This window comes from Diospyros lotus, chromosome 3 (assembly GCF_014633365.1).
Source record: "Diospyros lotus cultivar Yz01 chromosome 3, ASM1463336v1, whole genome shotgun sequence".
Taxonomy (NCBI): Eukaryota; Viridiplantae; Streptophyta; class Magnoliopsida; order Ericales; family Ebenaceae; genus Diospyros; species Diospyros lotus.
In genome coordinates, this window is record NC_068340.1 from 27,189,593 (window position 1) to 27,210,346 (window position 20,754).

A 20,754-nucleotide genomic window follows, 5' to 3' on the forward strand; every position below is an offset into this window, starting at 1 on the left:
CTAGGCAACAATTATGATTTTATTTGTCACTCTTAAATGATTCTTAAAATAGTTTCTTTAAAACTAAGCAACATCTTGAATAATTATAATGACTACTTTAAGAGTTTTTGGGAGTCAATAACAATCGTGCCAATGACTCATTGGAAGAATTGTCAATTAATTTGGTGTCTCTTTCAATCGCCAATAATAAGAGGGGCGAGGAAGATTATTATTATTTTTTTTTAAATTAGAACTTATAATTGATTCTTTTTTTCATCATTATTAATTAAAAAAGTCATCTATGAACTAATGAAAGACGTTGGAGAGAAATGTATAAATAAAGAATCAAATACAAAACTAAAAATAAAACAAAGTTACAAATAATTTGTTAAGTTCTTGTTTTAAAAAAAACCCCTAAAATGTTAACACAAAAAATAGAAATAAAAATCAAAAATTAAAAACTCTAGTAAGTGATCTTAGATAAATAAGATTTTATTTTTATGTTCTTCTCAACCAAATGATTTTTTCTTTCTCTTCTTCTTTTTTTATGAAATTAAATATTTAATAAAAGATAAATAAATTGAAGAGCAAACCATTCGTATATTAAAAAAAAAACAGTTTGAAATCCTATTACAACTTACAATCATCCTCAATGAATGGCGAATACGTAATGTTTGATGCTTAAATGAAGCACAAGTTTTACAACAAGAGAAATAGAAATACTATTTTTGTAACAATTAAAATAAATCGATCACAACAAACATCAAATTCTTGAAGTAGATTGTTGTAGCCACTAAGCAATAAGTTGAAGCCACCATAGCAAGGGGTAAGTTGTTGTTTCGATTATTTCCTCTATTGTTTGAATTGATGATTTGGGTTTGTTTATGTTTCATTACTTGAAAATTTTGGGTTCATTTCTATTTTGTTGCTCGACAAATTTGTTATTGAAAAATTTTGTGATGGGTTCATTTTAGCATCTTTGCTTCGTCATTTCTATTTCGATGGCACTCATTCAAATTGTGATTTTTGGGAATGAAATTTTTGTGGAGATTTTTTGATGGTATAGTTGTAGTTATTGTAAACACTTTAGCCATTGATGAGTGTGACAATAGTAATAACATAATAAGATAACATCTTATTGATTCCATCTCTTTAAAAAAAAATATGTATTTAGCTTAATAAATCGAGGTAATGGGTATTATATTGAATAACTTCAAATGGCATAGAGTATTTCAGTAATTGTATGATTTCCTAAAAACACTTAAACTATTATAATAATATGAGTGTCATGGAGTAAGTGATAAATTTTTTGCAAATAAAACGATACAATGTTAGGCTTTGGTTTATTGGTGAAAAAATTTTAAAGATTGGTTGAAATTATATGCCATTATTTTAGAATTGTATTGTGTGCAATTCTAAAATTATACAATATGTTATTAAAGACCCTTAAAAGCTTCACCCCTATACAAATAGTCATTAAAAATATTATCCTTATTTTAAGGTAAGAGATTATTTCTATATATTTTGTTTGTCAATTTATTTAATGAAATAAAAAATTCTCAACAAATATCTTTTTTTTTTTTTTTAATTAGGATTGTGTTGGACATTTGATGGAGCTCATGTTCAAGTAAATGTACCTTTTGAATTTAAAGAGAAATTCTGTGGTTGAAAGGATGAAGCCACGGGTAGTTATCTTTTTTGATTTAAAATTTAATTCTATTTTAGTTAATTGATAAGGAAGTGCACATGATTCATATGTTCTAAATGATGCGTTATTAAGAGTGGGAGGGCTTAAGATTGCTCAAGGTGTTTAGAATTAAAATATTATTTTGTGTTAAATTTGTAGAAAAATATTATCTTGACTATATTGGTTATTTACTCGAAATGGAGTAATAAATTCATATTATGGTGCTCGTCATCATCTCAAGGAATTTGTTGATTACCTACCTAAAAATGAAAATGAGTTGTTTAATTTTGTCACTTTTCATTAGAACCACAATTGAACACGATTTTCGTATACTAAAGATATAATTTTGTACAATAGATTTTTATACGTATTGATTATATAAAACGCATGTTGATGTTGTGTTTGACCATATAATAAGAGTAAATCCTAATGATTTTATTATAAAAAATATTTGTGCATCAAGTCAAAACAACACATAAAAAATATTTTTATGTTAAAGAGAGGAAAAAGAACAACAAAGAGAATGAGACTGAGAAAGATAAAGAGATATGATAACCTTAATTATGTGGAATGATTATATTGCACCAAGCGTAGAAGAGATATGATAATTTTTTTATTTATAATTTTTTATTATGATTGTAGAAATGAACAAAGTAAAGGAAGACAAAACATTTTAGGTGGCCCAAATCTATATCTCACATGTTACTTCAATTTTTGGTTGAGGTGGCTACAAAAGGGAATAAATTTTCTCCCTCTTTCAAAGTCGAAAGTTTTCAATGTGTTCGTAGATAAATCAACTTGAAATTCACAATGAATTAGGTTCCTAATCATGTTGAAAATCATTTGAAGACAATGAAAAAGGAATGGAGAATTATAAGCTAACTTGAAGAGAAAAGTGGATTTGGCTAAGATGATTTTATGAAGATAACATTTACAAAGAATGTATATAACGTGGAAATAATGGTGACAATTTTGTTTTATTTTTTATGCATTTTTTTTGTTTGCTTCATATTAATAATTTAAATTTGAACTTTGTTATATTATGTGTTTGCTTTTGTAGACATATGTTAATCATAAAAAATATTTGAACAATAAAATAGACTTGTTGTACAATAAGATAATATTTATTATAGAAAATGATATGGCACTTGAAAGTTTTGCCACGTCATTTAATAATATCAACTTTAATGAGACATTGGAAGTTTAATCTACTCCATTAGATAATGATGTTGACATAAAGAAAAAAAAAAAAGAGGGAGACATTATTGTCAAATGTATTTTCTAAAAAAAAAAATCTCACACAAAGAGAGGTTGTAACTTTGATGATAAAACTATTTCAATTTTAGTTGCAAAAGTTAAAAGAAGTGGCTGTTGCAATTTGAGAGTTAAGCAAATATCAAAATGTTGATGTTTTATTTGAAACGGTGACAATGATAGAAAGTTTTGATGAAATTGAAAAGTTACTATTACTTGTATCTTTTATTATTTAGCTAAAACTGAGAAGATTGCAAAAGCTTTTTTGACCGAGAGTGATAGACTAAGAAAGTTTGGGTGCAAAGCTTTATCAGATGAGATGGTGGATCAAAATTAGTACCATAAAAAGTATATACCGTTAATAACGTTACTTAAAATTACGCTCGTATTTTTTATATTATTGCGGACATACAACTATTAATATGAATACTTTGAGCACAATAAACTTAATTTTATTACTTTTATCAACCTTATGTATGTAAGACTTATAATATTGTAAAATTTATGATTATAAAATTTGTTAGGATAATATATAATATTATTATATTTAAATTTTTATTGTTATTATGTGTTTATTTTTTTTATCTTTATGTTATAAATTTGATGATAAAAGAAAATAGTCACTTTTAAGAGTCAACAAAACACTAGAAATTATTTTTTAACAAAATTTTCGAGTTACAGCTAAATAATAAAAAACACATTTTCATGAATAGTATTAAATTCCATATTTTAAGATGTGTCATTCCAAACATAATAATTTATTAATTTATTTTCAAATGAATTTTATGCAATATTCATTGCAAATGAATTCCAAATTTTAAAGTTGATTCATTCCAAACTTTGCCTAAAATACGAGCCAAAGAGAAATTCACCGTCGGCTTTACCTTTATCAGGTCATTTGGGAGAACAAAAATCATTGTGTGTGTGTGTGTGAGAGAGAGAGAGAGAGAGAGAGAGAGAGCTGAATATGGAAATCGCAACCCATAACGGAGACTTAAGTACCCACTCATATAACATGGAAGAAGGCAATCAATCCTCCCATTGCAATTGAACTTTCGTTACATGGAACAGAAAAAGCTTACCAAAAAGGTACCAAATAAGCCCCAAGAAACTGAAAATTACATGTCTGGAAACAAATAAAAGCTCAGCTTGAAAACCCAGACAATCTAAATGTTTCGACAGATCATCATAAACACAATGCTTATTTGAAGATCACTATAAAAGATTCGTTTTCACTCCAGGAAGGAGACAAGACGGGAGAGTGGTCCTCATTCAGATTGCCACTGTCCCAAAACTGGGATGTCCTCGTACCGCTTCTGCATATAGGTAGGTGTAAACAAAGCTAAATCAGATATTAAAACAGGCGCCTAACCATCTGTCAGAAAACAGGAATAAATGCATGATGCAGAGGGTACCTAACGTGGTAAGAATTCCGTTATGCATTATATCCATTAACTGCAACAGTCACGCATTCAATTTCTTCTTATAAAGAATGTTACTGAAAATAGAATCAAGAAACTTTGATAGGTGAGAAGGTTCATTCCGATTTCCATCTCATGATCTCGCTATTTTATCCCACCCTCCCCAGACCCTTTCTTCCCCACTAAAATCTAAAAGCTTATACAATCTCTAATCTGTTTCAGGTTACACACTTCTGTGAATAACCCAATTGTTTAAATCTTGAACCCGTAATACATTTTGGTGGTCAAGGATGAGACTAGCCGGAAGGCATGAGGCAAGTCACAAGTATCAAGGTAATGTGAAAGAGCTTCTGCATTCCATCCCCCTTTCTCATCTCCTTCTTTCCTGTTATAGAGGATAACAGAGTCTTTTCCCTTCAAGCGTTAGGGCTGTTAATTTATTCTTTAGCAACAACTGTTTAAGTTTGCATATATCAAAAAATTCTTTGCAATCAAACCTTTAGTCATTAATCCAGTCTTTTATATCTCACAAACCTCTCTCTGTTTTTCTGTCTCAAGCTACCCCCCCCCCCCCCCCCCCCCGGCGCAACACAAAAAAAAAAAAAAAAAAAAAAAAAAACTTCCTTTTTCTATGGAGAGTAATAGGCTTTAACTCAGAGACTCAAATGTAAATGGGTCCCAATTAATCCCATTTAAAGTGAAACCAAGTACAAAAATGAGGTATAGGTGCAAAGCTCATTTGAAAATGATCAAAACAAGCATATAAATGGGGTTAACTGGGGGCCCATTTACATCCCTAGCCTCAGACCATGCTTCTCTGCAGTTTTATCGTCTTTTTCTTTCAAATTTTCTTGTTCTTTTATCTTGTTTCTATTTCGCCATACTTGTATTATATATATATATATATCATTATAACGAGAAGCTTGGGTGCACAATGTAACTTTCATCTCCCATATGTTTATGGGTAATGCTAACCGTTGCCCTTAGCATTACCCCTACGTTTATAACATCTCCTACATGTTTGAAGAGTCTTGCTAGAACCAGGTTACATCATTATATCAAATTAATTTTTTATAAGTATTCAATGAAAATTGCTAGAATGCCTCAAATTCCTTCTAATAGAGACATCTGAACCTCAAGCATTTCAATTCTCTAGTACATGGACAATCTTCACATTGCCAAAATATACATCATAGGATTTCATCTAAACACCAAACCAATGTAACAACACTACATGAGACTTTCACTTAAAACATCTTTAGGAAGATTTTTAAATTGGCAATTTATTCCCTTTTTTTTTTTGGGGGGGGGGGGGGGGGTAACATGGTAATCTATTCAAAAAGAAAATCCAAAAACAAAAATAAAAGGAAAACATGACACGATAAAGATACTTCAGAATGGTTTCTCAAAATTTATTACTCTAGAAAATTATCTCATTTTCATGCCAACAGGGCCAATTATTTTAGGCATGCAAAAAGCCTGCAAACCATTCTAACATATATCCTAAAACAATTGATAATAGAACACCAAGGTGGTTGGCCAAGTTATCACAAGGCCTATTAATACCATCACCAAAAGTTAGGGGTTCAAATCTTCTCCTCTACACCAGAACAAGATTATTGAATTCACTTACACTTACTGAGGCTAGGGTTGTTAGACTATAGTTCAAACCCTTTGCCAAAGATCTCCATCCTCCTTTTAGTTCCCAATGCATAGAAATAGCTATAGTCACATCTTCTGGTTCTAAAGTGGGTAGAGATTGCTATAGTAATATCCTATATCTTTCAGCTCATTGGTGGGTAGAGATTGCTAGTCACATGTGAGCAAGATTTTAGCAACAGGAGTCCCCAACAACCTTTTTGATCAAGAAAACAGAGACAAACTTGACAATAGAAATGTCCCTACAAGACAACATGCATAAATTTACTACTGTTACATCATTTAGGGAGCATCGCATAGATTCACATATCAATTGTTCCTTTATTGTGTAGGGACTGCAAAATCTTAATAACATAAAAAAATTTGGGGATCTATGAAGGAATTGTGAATACTTACATATCCTTAATATTTTGTGAGACGAATCAAGTGAAATAAACCCCTGAACTTTCAAAATGGTTCATTTTTCCCCCAAAATGGTAGTTTTTATGGTTCAATTTGCCCCTGAAACTTTAGGTTTTTTGAGCTCAAATTCACCCCTGAAATAAATCATTTGAAAAGTTCAGTGGCTAAATTGATCAAAATCAAAAAGTTCAAGGGCCAAATTGATCCTTTTTCCTAAATTTTACTAGGAACAAGGACAATAAAGGAAAATGAGGAGGAAAACAGTTCTTCTTTTGTGCAGATAAGTACAGCTAAGCTCATTAACCCACATACATACAGAAAACAAGCACCATGACCAATACTTGTGTCAGGATCCTAGGGTTTCAGTAGGATGTAGCAATTTAATTTGCATATCAGATGTAGCATATTAATTCTGTAGAGAGCAGTTACAACTTGTAACTGAATTGTAACAGTTGATTAATTCTCTCTCTCTCTCAATTTTCCTCTCAAGTCTCCCTATTTTCTGCCTTAATTCTCACCACTTTCTGCCCTAATTCTTGCCATTGGCTGAGAATTTACACTGTCAGGTCCAGGTTCCTGACAAATTGGTATCAGAGCTGTCCCTTGGCCACTGATTTAGTTCCTTCCAGAAATTAGTCCTGGCAGATGGAACTCGCATGAAACAGTTCAAATCTCAGTTGCAACAGATGAATGCAACAGTCTCAGATCTGCAAATTCAAGTGGATTCTCTGGAGGCAGGATCCAGCTGGAATCATGAGGTGATCAGTCGGAACTGTCAGATCTCGGATCTGGCAATAGTTTCCGCAGCAATTCAGACGGAATTGTGCGCGAAAGGAATACCCGAAGGTAGAGAAATGTGAGGGGGAAAGATAGAGATAGAGAAAGAGAGAGAATCGAGAGAGAGATAGGTGAGGGAAATGTGATTCAATTGTATTTTCAGATACCCGCTAAAGGGGCAATGAGCTGGCTTATATACCCTCCTTAAGGAGGTGCCAACATTTGAATTACAATCAGCTAACTACTAGCTTCTACACACTTCTAAGCTCCAACCGCCTACTCTCATTATTACTATACTACCCCTTTGAATAACAGACGCCCTCGCCCTTGTCCGTGACAATTCCCCTCCCCTTCAGATTCTTCTTGTCCTCAAGAAGAGTTTATAGGAGTCCGACTGCTCGTGGAAATTGCTGGAGTAGGTTTGGGAGATACTCTCAGGTGTTGTTTTCTGGATGGAGGTTGGACCAACGGACGAGCACCTGAGTGAGGGGAAGATTTTGTTTGTATAGCACGCATTTGTCCACGATAGCGATAGGTTCAGCTGACTGTTGCGATGCTGGAACAGCCGGGGGTAGAGATGTGCTCACCGGGTTAGTACCATGAGAGGGCTAGAGGAGAGAGACGTGGAAAACAAGATGAATAGAAGTCTCTGCGGGAAGTTGTAATCGGTAAGCCGTTTCGCCCACCCGAGCTAACACTTCATACAGCCCATAGAATTTAGGACTAAGTTTGGAGATGGCCGCTGGTGAGAGAGTCTTCAATTAGGCATGCCGCAGTTTAAGATAGACCCGGTCCCAATGGAAAAGGTTTGTTCCCTTCGCTTTTTGTCAGCGTATTGCTTCATGCGATTTTGGGTGTTCGCCCATTCCCGCTTTAATGTCTGCAGCACTTGTTGCCGCTGAGTGAGATAATCATCCACTGTGGCTACCAAGTTGGGGCCACCACTAACCGGAAGCAGTGGTGGTTTGTAACCGAATAAAGCCTCAAACGGGGTCATTTTCAAGGGCGAGTGGTAGTTGGTGTTGTACCACCATTGCGCCAAAGGCAGCCACTTGTGCCACCCGCCAGACTGAACCAAGCACACGCACCTAAGGTAGGTCTCCAGGCATTGATTTACACGTTCCGTCTGTCCATCCGTTTTCGGATGATAGGCCGAGGACATGTGGAGCTTGGTTCCCAGTGATTTCATAAGCTCCTTCCATAGTAGGCTGGTAAAGACTTTGTCTCGATTGGATACAATGACGCAAGGCAAGCCGTGTAATTTTCCAACCTGATCAAGGAACACTCGCGCCACTTCTTGGGTTGTGAAGGGATGAGTGAGACTTAGGAAATGACTGTATTTGGTGAGTCTGTCCACGATTACCAATATGTAGTTTTTGCCCTCTGAGTTGGGTAATCCTTCCACGAAGTCCATACTGATGCTAGCCCAAGCTTGCTCCGGTTGAGGCAACAGTTGCAGCAGCCCTGGAGGGTGAATGTTCTCATGTTTACACCAACCACAAATGTCACAACTCTTAATATAACTCTGCACGGCCTTCTTCAACCCCAGCCAATAGAACAATTGTTGTACTTGGTTATATGTGCTTTGGAACCCCGAATGGCCTCCTACGGGCAAGTCGTGCAAAGCTGTTAGGATCTTTCTTCGTAGCAGCTCATCATCCCCGATCACTAGCTTCTCTTTGTAGCGTAACAACCCATTCCTTAGCGAATAACCCAGTTTGCTTGTGGGGTCTAATGTCAGTTGCTCCATTAGATCTCTGGTCCACTCTGTGTGCACATAACTGGCTGCAACCTCTAGGTGCCATTCTGTTATGACAAAAGTCTTGGCCGCCGCTGTGCCTTCCTCCATACAGCGGGAAAGGGCATCAGCTGCCTTGTTCTCGTGTCCTTTCCTATATTGAATAGTGTAATCAAGCCCCATGAGTTTAGACATACCTTTCCATTGGAGGTGTGTGTGTAACTTTTGTTGCAATAGGAATTTCAAGCTTTCATGGTCAGTGCGAATAACTATCTTGCTCCCTTTGAAATAATGCCGCCATTTGTCAACGGCTATCAACACCACCAAGAGTTCCTTCTCGTACAAATTAAGACCGAGGTGCTTTGGAGCTAAAGCCTGGTTGATGAAGGCTATAGGCCTTCCTCCCTGGGCCAACACTGCTCCCACTCCATAGTTGCTGGCATCGGTTTCTAGAACAAACGGTTGATTAAAATTAGGGAGGGTCAATGTAGGAACCTCACACATGGCCTTCTTCAGTAGATCAAAGGCAATTTCAGCTGCTTCATCCCAATGAAATCCCTCTTTTTTGAGCAACACCGTGAGTGGCTCGCTGATGATGCTGTAATTTTTAACAAATCGCCTGTAATAACCCGTGAGACCCAAGAATCCCCTCAAACTATTCACGGTGGTCGGTCGTGGCCAGTCATTCATAGCAGCAATCTTTTGGGGGTCAGTGCTCACCCCCTTCTCCGATATAACATGGCCCAAATATTCCACTTGGGTTTGTGCAAAGACACATTTGGACTTCTTAATGAACAACTTATTGAATCTAAGGATTTTCAAGGTTAACCGTAAATGCTCTATGTGTTTGGGGAAGCTAGGGCTGTAAATTAGGATTTCATCAAAGAAAACCAGAATAAATTGGCGGAGATAAGGTTCAAATATCTAGTTCATGAGGGCTTGGAAAGTTGCTGGTGCGTTAGTTAAACCGAAAGGCATAACTAGGAATTCGTAGTGTCCTTGGTGGATCCTAAAGGCTGTTTTGTGGATATCTTGGAGATTCATACGGATTGGGTGATATCAGGAACGAAGGTCTAGTTTGGAGAAAACTTTGACTCCATGTAGCTCATCTAGTAGGTCCTCTATGATAGAGATGGGAAACTTATTCTTTATGGTGAGGGAGTTGAGTTGGCGATAGTCTATGCAAAACCGCCAACTGCCGTCCTTTTTTACTAAGAGAAGAGGAGAGGCATATAGGCAAAGGCTGGGTCGAATGACTGATTGCTGCAGCATTTCCTTGATCATGTGTTCGATCTTAGCCTTTTGTTTTGGGGGATACCGGTAGGAACGAATGTTAACTAGCTCTGAATTGGGTTTTAGGGTTATGGTGTGGTCAAATAGTCTGGAGGGGGTAGAGCTTTAGGTTCCTCAAACAAATCCTTAAATTCATCTAAGAGTTCATCAAGTAAGTCCAGTTGAGTTACCTCCCAAGGAATGGAGCCCTGCTTCGTTGCCTCCAGTTTGATTTTCACCCCAAAATCCAGCTCGTCCTCCTCCTGCTCAATTGTTTGTATCGAAAACAATTGAGCCACCTGTGTCCACTGGCTTTTGAATAGCTTATGTAGTCTTTTGCTTGAAATGAGTTTACAAGTACCCGCCTCTGCACAGCCAGTTATAGTCATTCGTTTTCCTCCTTTGTCAAAAGTGACTTCCATCTTAAAATCAAAGCAAATGGGGCTTACTTCCCTCATCCAATCCACGCCTAAGATCATATCGCAGCCTCCTATCCGGAGAAGTCTTAGGTCAGCTTCGAAGTTCTCCCCCTGCATTTGCCAACAGAATCCCATGCAAGCAGACTTACAGATCACCTTCTGTCCGTTAGCCACCGTAACAGACAATGGTAGAGTCCCAGTAAGTCTACAATGGAGCCTCTTAGCCACCCTTTCATCCAGGAAGCTATGTGTGCTTCCGCTGTCAATGAGTATAGACAGGTCATCCTCCTGTGCCATACCGTCTACTTTTATGATTTTACTTGTGTATACTCCTCTTAGAGCATGGAGTGAAATCTCCATTTTCTCTTCGTCACCTTGGTTCTCTTGGGTCTCGGCTTCTTCAACTTCTTCTTCCTCATCCTTGGTACCTTTTAGCAACAGCAATTGGCGTTTGCATTGATGGCTTAGCGTATATTTGTCGCCACACCTGAAACAGAGCCTAGCTAACCTCTTCTGTTCTCTCAAATTGTTCCCAAACGATGGGGATGGAGCTGGCAGAGCTAACGCCTTCCCGTTGGATCCCCCTGTTCCTCCTTCCTTATTCCACCCCCTGTTACCCTACTGATTAGGCACCTGCCAACCTCTACTAACCCCTCTCTGCTTCTTCGATAAGGCCTCTACCGCTAGTTCTTGCAGCTTAGCACACTCAGTAGCCTATTGTACAGTTTTTGGTTGAAACATTTTCACTATGGGGAGGATTTCTTCGCTCAAGCCACTGATGAAGCTTGACACGAAGTAACCTTCGGTGAGTGTGGGATTGGAAATTAACATGAGTGCCTTCAATTCCTCAAACTTCTGTTGGTAGACTTGCACAGATCCACCTTGTTTCAGTTTATTAAATTCTTCTACTACATCTAACATTCCTTTCTCCCCAAATCTTCCACACATCCCTTCCACAAATTCTTCCCAAGAACACTCGTCTTTCACTCCCATCCACCCCTGGTACCATGCATCCCCCACATCGTTAAGGTAGGCTGCAGCAGTTGTTACCTTCTGTTGCTCGGCCACGTTGTAGAGACAAAACACTTTCTCACAACGCCTCACCCACCATCGTGGATTCTGGCCATCAAATAAAGGAATCTCCATACGCGGCATCAACGTCCTGCTCTGGTTCGGTCCCTGTACTACACCTAATCTCCTGACGCCCGCGATTTCCTCCATCATTGGTTGCTCTGCTTCCAATTCCGCAGATCCCTCCGATCTGCCATTACCCCCTAGATCGTTGAGGATCGGATCCGAATGCTCCCTCGGAGGAAACTCTGGAGAGATTGATACATGAGTTTGGCGTGACAACATCAGCATAAACTGATGCATGTGATCCTGGAGAGTTTGGTTATGTTCTCTCATTTGCTCCTCCAACCGAGTAGTCTGTGATCGATTCTCCTCCCGCCACACATTCACCGCTCTGTCGATTCTTCTTTCCACCGAACTTTCAAACGTATCCATCTGATTCTACATCTCCGAGACCGACGCAATCACTTGCTGGAGCTGCACTTCCATATGCTTCATCCAAGTGCTGTCTGCCATAGCCCTCCCGATCGCCCACGAACGTGCTCTAATACCAAATTATCAGATCTCGGATTTGGCAATAGTTTTCGCTGCAATTCAGACGGAATTGCGCGCGAAAGGAATACCCAAAGGTAGAGAAATGTGAGGGGGAAAGATAGAGATAGAGAAAGAGAGAGAATCGAGAGAGAGATAGGTGAGGGAAATGTGATTCAATTGTATTTTCAGATACCCAGTAAAGGGGCAATGAGCTGGCTTATATACCCTCCTCAAGGAGGCGCCAACATTTGAATTACAATCAGCTAACTACCAGCTTCTACACACTTCTAAGCTCCAACCGCCTACTCCTATTATTACTATACTACCCCTTCAAATAACAGACGCCTTCGCCCCTGTCCGTGACAGGAACCATAAGGCGTTCAACTGGAATCATGAGGCGACTGTCACGACCCTAGGGCTAACCTAATCATTATGCTTGTAACACATAAGCTGTGTTGTACCTTTTGGTTAGTGCTGTAAACGATTGTACCTTTTAGTTAGACATTATAATTGAAAATATAAATAGGCTGTGTGTAGAGGATTAGAGGTATGATGTTGAAAGTAATACAAAGTTTCTTTTTCCCTCTAAATTTCTCTTTCCCTCTCTTTTTCTCTCTCTCAATTCTCCCTCCTCCTTTCAAATCCTCCCTCCATTTCTGTTCTTCCTCTCGGTTACTCTATAATTCCGGAAATTATCCAAGTCTTGGCCCCGAGGCTTGACATTTTGGTATCGGAGCAAGGCTTTCCTTAGAAACTGATTGAAGGCAATTTTCAAGAAGCTACAACAGAGGTGATCAATTGAAGGAGGTGCTATCAGAGTTGAGCCTGTTTCAGGAGATTGTTTCTGCAAATTTTGGCAGTTTTAGCAAGACAGATCGATTGGGTCAGGAAGCAGATAGCGATTGCGATCGTCGGCGATTGTTGTCTCTTGGCAAATTCAATTAGCAGGTTCAAGCGCAAAGGAATGCAATGTTCCTCAGCAAGGAATCTAGCGCAATCGATCCTGATCCTAGCTACAATCTGGAAGCAGGGATAAACTCAAGCATCTCTGATTGCATTACCAGATCAGATCGATTTCTTTAAAGTAGTGATTGAGGTGGAATTAGGTTGGCTGAACTTGAAGTCGCTAAGGAGAAGGATTAGGTTTACCGGACCGAATTTAGGTTTGACTTTGAAGCAGAGTAGGCCACGATTCTTGGCTATTAATTTCTAATGGATGATTCTCGGTTGATAATCTCAGACATTGATTCAAGCTCGAATTTTGGAAGGTGAGCAGGAAGTGGTGACAAGAGAGTCGATTCTCAGGAAGCAGTTTCATAGGCAACTGCGACCAAGGCAATTCATAGTGGTCAATCGATAGCAACCGATTCTAGGTTGCTGACTGGCGAGTCCTAGAAGTAATATTTGAGGCAAATTCAGGTGCTGAATCGAGTACTAGAAGCAATTTGTGGTCTTTGGAAGCTGTTACAAAGGTCGTTGCTGATCTACAGAAATTCCGATAAGAATTGGCGATTGGGCCAAGGAGTATCTCCAGCCGTTCATTACACATTGCTAGGTCCAAATCGGGAATTATCTGAAGTAAGACGCATTCGGAATTGGGAACTAAAAGATGGCTAAGGGGACCAGGATTAAACAACTCAAATCAAGGATGGAGGTGTTGGAATTTGGGATGTCACAAACTCAAGAGGCCATAATCCAAAGTAGGGAAGACATTTTGGCCATTAGAGAGAGTGTGCGTGAAGATCTCGCTGCAACTTGAGAGAGTATGCAGAGAGAATTGGAGAAGAATAGGGAGGCCATGGATCAATACAAGGAGACCATGGATCAATATGGCCAAAGAATTAACATGTTCAACATGATGGCATCATTGCCTCAATTTCGATTGCCATCGGACTTCCCACCACGAACCATTGTGATTTGATCCTTCCTAGGGCCAACAAAGCACAAGAAATAGAGGATCAACCTATGTTGGAACAAGAGATTCAGGTAAGGAAATCCTCCTCTCAAACTCCTATTCACACACCAATGCCAAGGTTAGAAATTCAGGTGTTCGAGGGATTGAAGCCAACGTGGTGGATCTGCTGCTGTGAAAGATTCTTTCAATTTTGTTGGGTGGCCGAAGGGCAAAAAATTAACTTGGCAGCAGCCTATCTAAATAATATGGTAGCCTATCTAAATAATATGGCTGATTCGTGGTACCAAGGGTGGACTCAAGCCAAGGGAATGAGGTTAGTTGGGCAGAGTTTGCTGAAGAATTGTGTGACCGTTTTGGTGAGAGAAATATGACTGACTGATGTTATTGATGAATTTAACAAGCTAAAACAAAATGGTTTAGTGGGAGAGAATCAAATGAAATTCGAGGAATTAAGGTCAATAATGCGGACCTCACAACTAGGCCTAATGGAACAATACTTTGTATAGAGTTTTATTAGCAGTTTAAAAGACGAATTGAGACCCATGGTTAAAATGATGATGCTTGCAACAGAAAAACAAGTTGTTGGGAAGGTTAAGTTACAAGAGCTTACTCTAGAAGCAATCTTCAAAAAGCACAGAATGCCATCGAGTAATAATCCTCCCACCAATCAACCGTTGGAAGGAAATCCCAAGGTTGGCTCTAACCTTAATACAATAAACAATACTATGCCAGAGCAGAAGAGGCAGCTAGGATTGTGCTATAAATGCGGAGACAAATTTCGTCCAGGCCACTTGTTGATATGTTGGCCTCGAGTTATCCTAGAAGATCAGTGAAGACAATGGCTTATATCGGTTAAGGTTTAGATAGGCAGTTAGAAACAATACCCTAAATGTGATTAATAAAAGTTTGGGGGTTAAAACTGTAATTATCTAATTCCAGTTAGTTATATTGGGATGTCCACCCCTATTATAAATAGAGGGTGAGTGGTAGCTGGTTGAATGGTTGTTCTCAATTCTATTGTAATGAGTGTTGTTTCGTTCTGAGAGAAATGCTAGTGTTTTTGAGAGATAGCTTTGTAATTTTGGGGAGCGAAGGTTTGATGTACTCGAGAATAGAAGGAAGAGAACTAGCTATTGTACTAATCGTTCTTTCTGAATAAAGAAGACTATTTGTGGGGTGTTTGATTGCTAGATGTAGGGTTGAAACACTTGCAATCCGAACCAGGATAAATTCAGCTTCTTGTGGTTTGATTTTTGGTTTTTGTTTAATTTGTGAATTCTTAAATTTATGGTTGTATTAACGATTCTTTCTGTTGATCCGAGAGTGGGAACAGTATTTGAGAGAGATTAGTTTATCTAAATCCGCCTAAACTAGTGAGTCTAAAACAACACCACCACTGCAGAAGACTATTACTAAACATGGAAGGGCTTGATGAAAAAGAAAAAGAAGGGCAAGAAGAAACTAGTGAATGCAAGGTGATCAATGGGGAGGAGTTGCAAAAATTATTACACAAAGGGGCTCAAGAGTCACAATTGCATTCTACACAGGCTGTTGAGTTTGAAGAAAGGACTGAGGCGAAGGAAGAACATTCAAAGGCTGCGAACAATGTTACACTTCTACTCCTCAAGGAGGAAAAGCAAAGGAGAAAGAAAGAGAGAGGGAGACAACAAGTATTGAAAGCACGTAGCCCGTCGCTGCAAGTTCTTGGGGACAAGAACTATCTTAAGGTGGAGGGATTGTCACGACCCCAGGGGTACCTAGTCATTACGCAAGCTGTGATGTACCTTTCAGTTAGTGCTGTAAATGATTGTACCTTTTAGTTAGACATTATAACTGAAAAGGAGCTTATAAATAGGCTAAATGTAGAGGATTAGAGGTATGATGTTGAAAGAAATACAAAGTTTCTTTTTCCCTCTAAATTTCTGGTTCCCTCTCTTTTATCTCTCTCAATTCTCCCTCCTTTAAAATCCTCCCTCCATTTCTATTCTTCCTCTCAGTTCCTCTATAATTCAGGAAATTATCCAAATCTCAGCCCTGAGGCTTGACAACGACCTTGGCATTGGACAGAAAGTTGGAGGTCTCTATGGACAGAATTAATAAGAGGTTAGATGGATTTATGCTAATGTTCTCAAAATTGTATCAAGTAAGTCTTCCTTCTGATTTTCCTCCGAAGGAAAGATCAGATCCACTCATGCCGGGAAATGGAGTGATTCATGGAATTCCGCAATTCAACTTGCCAGAGGACTTTATGTCAAAGGAGAAGGCTGATCAAATTCTGGAAGGTATTAATGGAGATGCTGCTAACATAAAATGTCCTAAGCAATCTATAGATGAACACAACAAGGTGCCTAGTTCAAGCAGCAACAGATGTTCATGACCGGGATTTGAATTTGTTCGAATCATATGACCCTATCTCCGTCAAAAGCTCAATGAACACATTCAAATATCCTCTTCCTTTAAAGCATCTCCCTCTACTTGGTCATGGAGAAGTTCAATCATTTGTAGGCATTTTTTATCCATAGGACATTATAGCCCAAGGTGATTATAGGTTTGTCGAGGAAGGTCAAATTGTTCCAACTAAATCGAGTCAAGACCTTTCACTAGAGGTGGAAGAATTGGATATACCATGGAGTGATCTAGTTTTAAAAGAGACAATTGGAGCAGGTTCCTTTGGTGTTGTCTATTGTGTGGATTGGCAGGACTTGGATGTTGCTGTAAAGATTTTTATGGATCAAGATTTCCACCTATAGAGATTGCAGGAATTTTTGAGGGAGGTCACAATTATGAAACAACTCCAGCATCCAAATATTGTCCTTTTCAAGGGAGAATTGACGTCTCCAAATCTTTTGGTTGGCAAGAAGTATACAGTAAAGGTTTGTGATTTAGGCCTATTCCGCTTAAAAGCTAGCACATTTTTTTCTACAAAAACAATGGCAGGAACTCTTGAATGGATGGCTCCAGAAGTTCCCCGTGATGAACCATCCAATGGGAAGTCAGATGTATACAACTTTGGTGTGAAACTATGGGAAATTGCATGGAATTCCCTATTGATTTGATAGAAAACCATTGGCCCTACTGCTACTTCTAGTTCTACTTTACCTCCACTAACTACAGTTGGAAATATTTGCCAGATTTGCTCAATCAATTTCCTGTGCTATTCAGCTTCCTTGTTTTTTCTTGAGGACATGAAATTTCAAGGGTGGGAAAATGTTAGGATCCTAGGGTTTCAATAGGATGCGGCAATTTATTTTGCATATCAACTGTAGCATATTAATTGTAATAGTTGATTGATTAGCTATATATAAAGCTAATCAATATGTTTGGAGGTGTTAAGAGTTTTGCATAGAGTCAAATTGGATCTAAAAGAAAGGATGCATGCAGTCCAGTGAAGGAGTTCACCCGAGAGACTAAGTAGTGTATGATGTTTTTTCTTATGTACATTATAAGGGGCATTTTAGACTTTTGTATAGGTTTAAAATAAACCCTCATAGCCGACGCCCCAAACCTCTATAAATAGAGGAGAAAGGCACAAGTCTCGGGCATCCCAATTCATTCTGATCATTGATAATCCCTTGTGTGCTTGAGTGCAGAGAAAAAGAGAGAGAGATTGTGAGAGTTGATCTTGGAGCGATCTTGTGTAATCTCTTGGGGAAGGTTGTACTTGGGAGCGCTGGAAAGAGGGATTGTTGGGACTGTGTATTGCATTTGATTTGCTGGTTTCTAGTGGATTGTGCGCCAAGGGCGACTGGATGTAGGGCCAAATATTGGCCTGAACTAGTATAATTCTTGGTCTTCTTGTGTGGTGTGTTTGTTCCTTTTAAATTCTGTTAATTTCTATTTCTGTTTCTGTTGTTTATTTTTCTTGTTCTTATATTTCCATTGCATTCGTGAGTGTTGGAGAGGGCTTATGAGAGGGTTTTTCTCGCCTAAGGATATAATCTAAGAGTCCTAAAGTTAACAGGAGGCATTCAATGAATTACTAAAATTTCAGTTTCTAAAATTCTCTCTCCAACTCAGCAACTCTCTCTCTCGATCTCTCTCCCAGAATTCTCTGTTTCTCTCTCAATTTCCCTCTCTCTAGAATCTTTCTGTTCTTCTCTCTCTCTCAATTTTCCTCTCAATTCTCCTTATTTTCTGCCTTAATTCTCGCCATTGGCTGAGAATTTACACTGTCAGGTCCAGGTCCCTGACAATTTGAGGGCTAGTAGCATAATAAACCTGCTTTTTCTCATTCCCAAAATAGATGCGAAATTATAGTGCATATGTAAAATGATAGTAATTGAAAGATGAGGCAAAGTGATGGTTGCAGGACAAGAACATACTAAGATTATAAACCAAACACAAGCTTACTATTAGTTGTATTTTGCAGAGAAACATGTATTAATAGTCTTTCCTCCTTGCTATATTTGTATCTCCTCACTGAGCATCCTATCAACAAATAGTTGGGTAATTTGAAATTTATTCCTCATTTGTAATGAGAGCATATAACAGCCACATATTTGAAGTTTACATTATTCACCGTCCTTCCACGCGATTGTTGAGAAATTTTCTCCACGCATAGAGCCTAAGCCAGTTACCAATATGAACATCCAAGCATTGACTTTTAGTTATCAAAAAAACAGAAAAACAAATAAATAACCGAGCATAGACCGTCTAAACACAACAAATACAAATGAACAGCATGCACATAATAGCCACTATTATCATCAAAAGGATTCAATTCATGTCATATATATGTGTGTGCGAGTGTGTGTGTGGCAGGTAAATGAGAGGAAGTCAAAATACCCCAACATTGTTGTATTCCCAGAGCTTACGAACCCCATAATCCACTGCCTGCAAAACCAAATAAACAAACTATTCTAATAACACCGCTGATTGGCACAAGTGCTTAACGTAACGACTAAACTTTTCATCTATAGATCTAAAAAAAAAAAAAAGTGTTTCTAACATAAATAAGGGGTGTCCTCAAGTGGAAATCTAGATCTAAATGTAACTTAGCAAATAAATTTCATCTCAGACGCAATCTATCGAATAAGAATGAGTGTACGAATATATGCATAAGGAGGCGGCGTAGATGAGATCGGAACCCTAACCCTTTCTCCAGCAAAAGCGCCGGCGATGACAAAAGTGGCGTAGATGGAGGTCCGGCGCATCAGGACTCTATACAGGCCCTCGAGGAGTCCCCCGGTTCGCCTCGCCGTTGAATCCATCTCTATACCTCTCTCTCTCTCTCGATCTGATTGCAGCCTTCGATGTTTGACGATACGGACGACTCCGAATCAGTTCAGGGTCAGGGCACATATTATCATCGGTTCCTAGCCGACACCAAACCGGTTTATCTTCCCGGTTCAGCACACAAAAATTGGGCCGTTTTGTGTAAATTTGGCCCAAGCCTGCAGCCCAGTCTTGACGGGCCGGAATTTCCGCCCCCTTTGGCCCAACCTGGATGTCATCGTTGAAAAAATTATTTATTATTATAATTCATAACAATTCCATTACATCACCAATTAATTATATGTGTTTTTTACTGTTCATTATTTTATGTGAATTAAGTGAAATAGTCTCCGAATGATGATCAGTATGATGTGATAAGCTCACATCTTAAAAATAATAATTATTATTAAATATGATTAACTCATTTAAAATGACATGTCAACGTGACAAATGATATGATAATGTCATAAATGTTGGGCAGTGGGCATAATGTACGTATGTACATGCGTATTAACAGAAATTGCACAATCCATGCAGTTTTGGATTCATGCAATGGCAGTTTCTCTGCACTAACAGCACGTCCTTTGTTTAAATGCATTACTTTAGGATAAGATAAACCCTTAGGATAACAAGACATTAGTTTTGTCCCCTTAAAGCAATAGTTTTTATCTTTGCCTTATCATACAGTTGATTGCAGCGATATAATTTTATATTTTGATATTTTCTATATTAATGGTGCTGACTAATCTAACTTAATTTATTTAAGCCATCTGAAAACAACAAGAACGAGGGGAAACCTTTTGGCTATTTGCTGGTGCCAAATTATACCCCCATATGGAAACAGAGGTGTTTTCTAAATTTTTATTAGTTTTAAATTAACTTGTAATATAGAAAAACGAAAAATTTACCAAGTTGTCTTCCCAGTTGTCTTCTGCAGAGCCATCACTTTAACTTGTGAGAATCATTCAAAAAGCCTACTAATATGTTGAATAGAATTCCCATTTGGCTTTTGTTCATGTGTGGATGCACATATTACAATAATCATCAAATATACCATGCTTAATTGACAAGCAATGACTAACACATAAAGACTAGTCGTAGGTATCATCCACACCAATTAGCTTTGTACAAACATGCATCCAAGCATTCAAACTACAAATAATTCACAGTTTGAAACTAATACAAGATCTAAGGAATTCCTTTTAATCTTCGAGCTTATAAAATATGGGTTTTGTCCTTTTAAAGTGGGAGTTAAATAAATAGGCCTTTTATTTAAATACTTAATGCATCGAATTTAGATAGTCATTTATCATATTTACATGAGATCGATTTAAGGATGAATGGTTGATAGATCTTGTATTGGGTGGAGTTATTTTATGTAATTTAGATGTCTTTTGCTTATAATTTAAGTA

General features: G+C 38.0%; 1 protein-coding gene across 1 annotated transcript; it reads right to left on the reverse strand.

Moving 5' to 3' along the window:
• Nucleotides 1–3,882: 3,882 nt before the first annotated feature.
• LOC127797217 (cytochrome b-c1 complex subunit 9-like) lies at nt 3,883–19,420 on the reverse strand. Its single transcript, XM_052329902.1, has 5 exons — nt 19,222–19,420; nt 18,914–18,961; nt 18,639–18,692; nt 18,479–18,556; nt 3,883–4,236 (listed from the first exon to the last, which is right to left on the reverse strand). The coding sequence occupies exons 1-4, from the start codon at nt 19,336–19,338 to the stop codon at nt 18,545–18,547; spliced, it is 231 nt and encodes a 76-aa protein (XP_052185862.1). The 5' UTR covers nt 19,339–19,420; the 3' UTR covers nt 3,883–4,236; nt 18,479–18,544.
• Between the last annotated feature and the right edge of the window lie 1,334 nt (nt 19,421–20,754).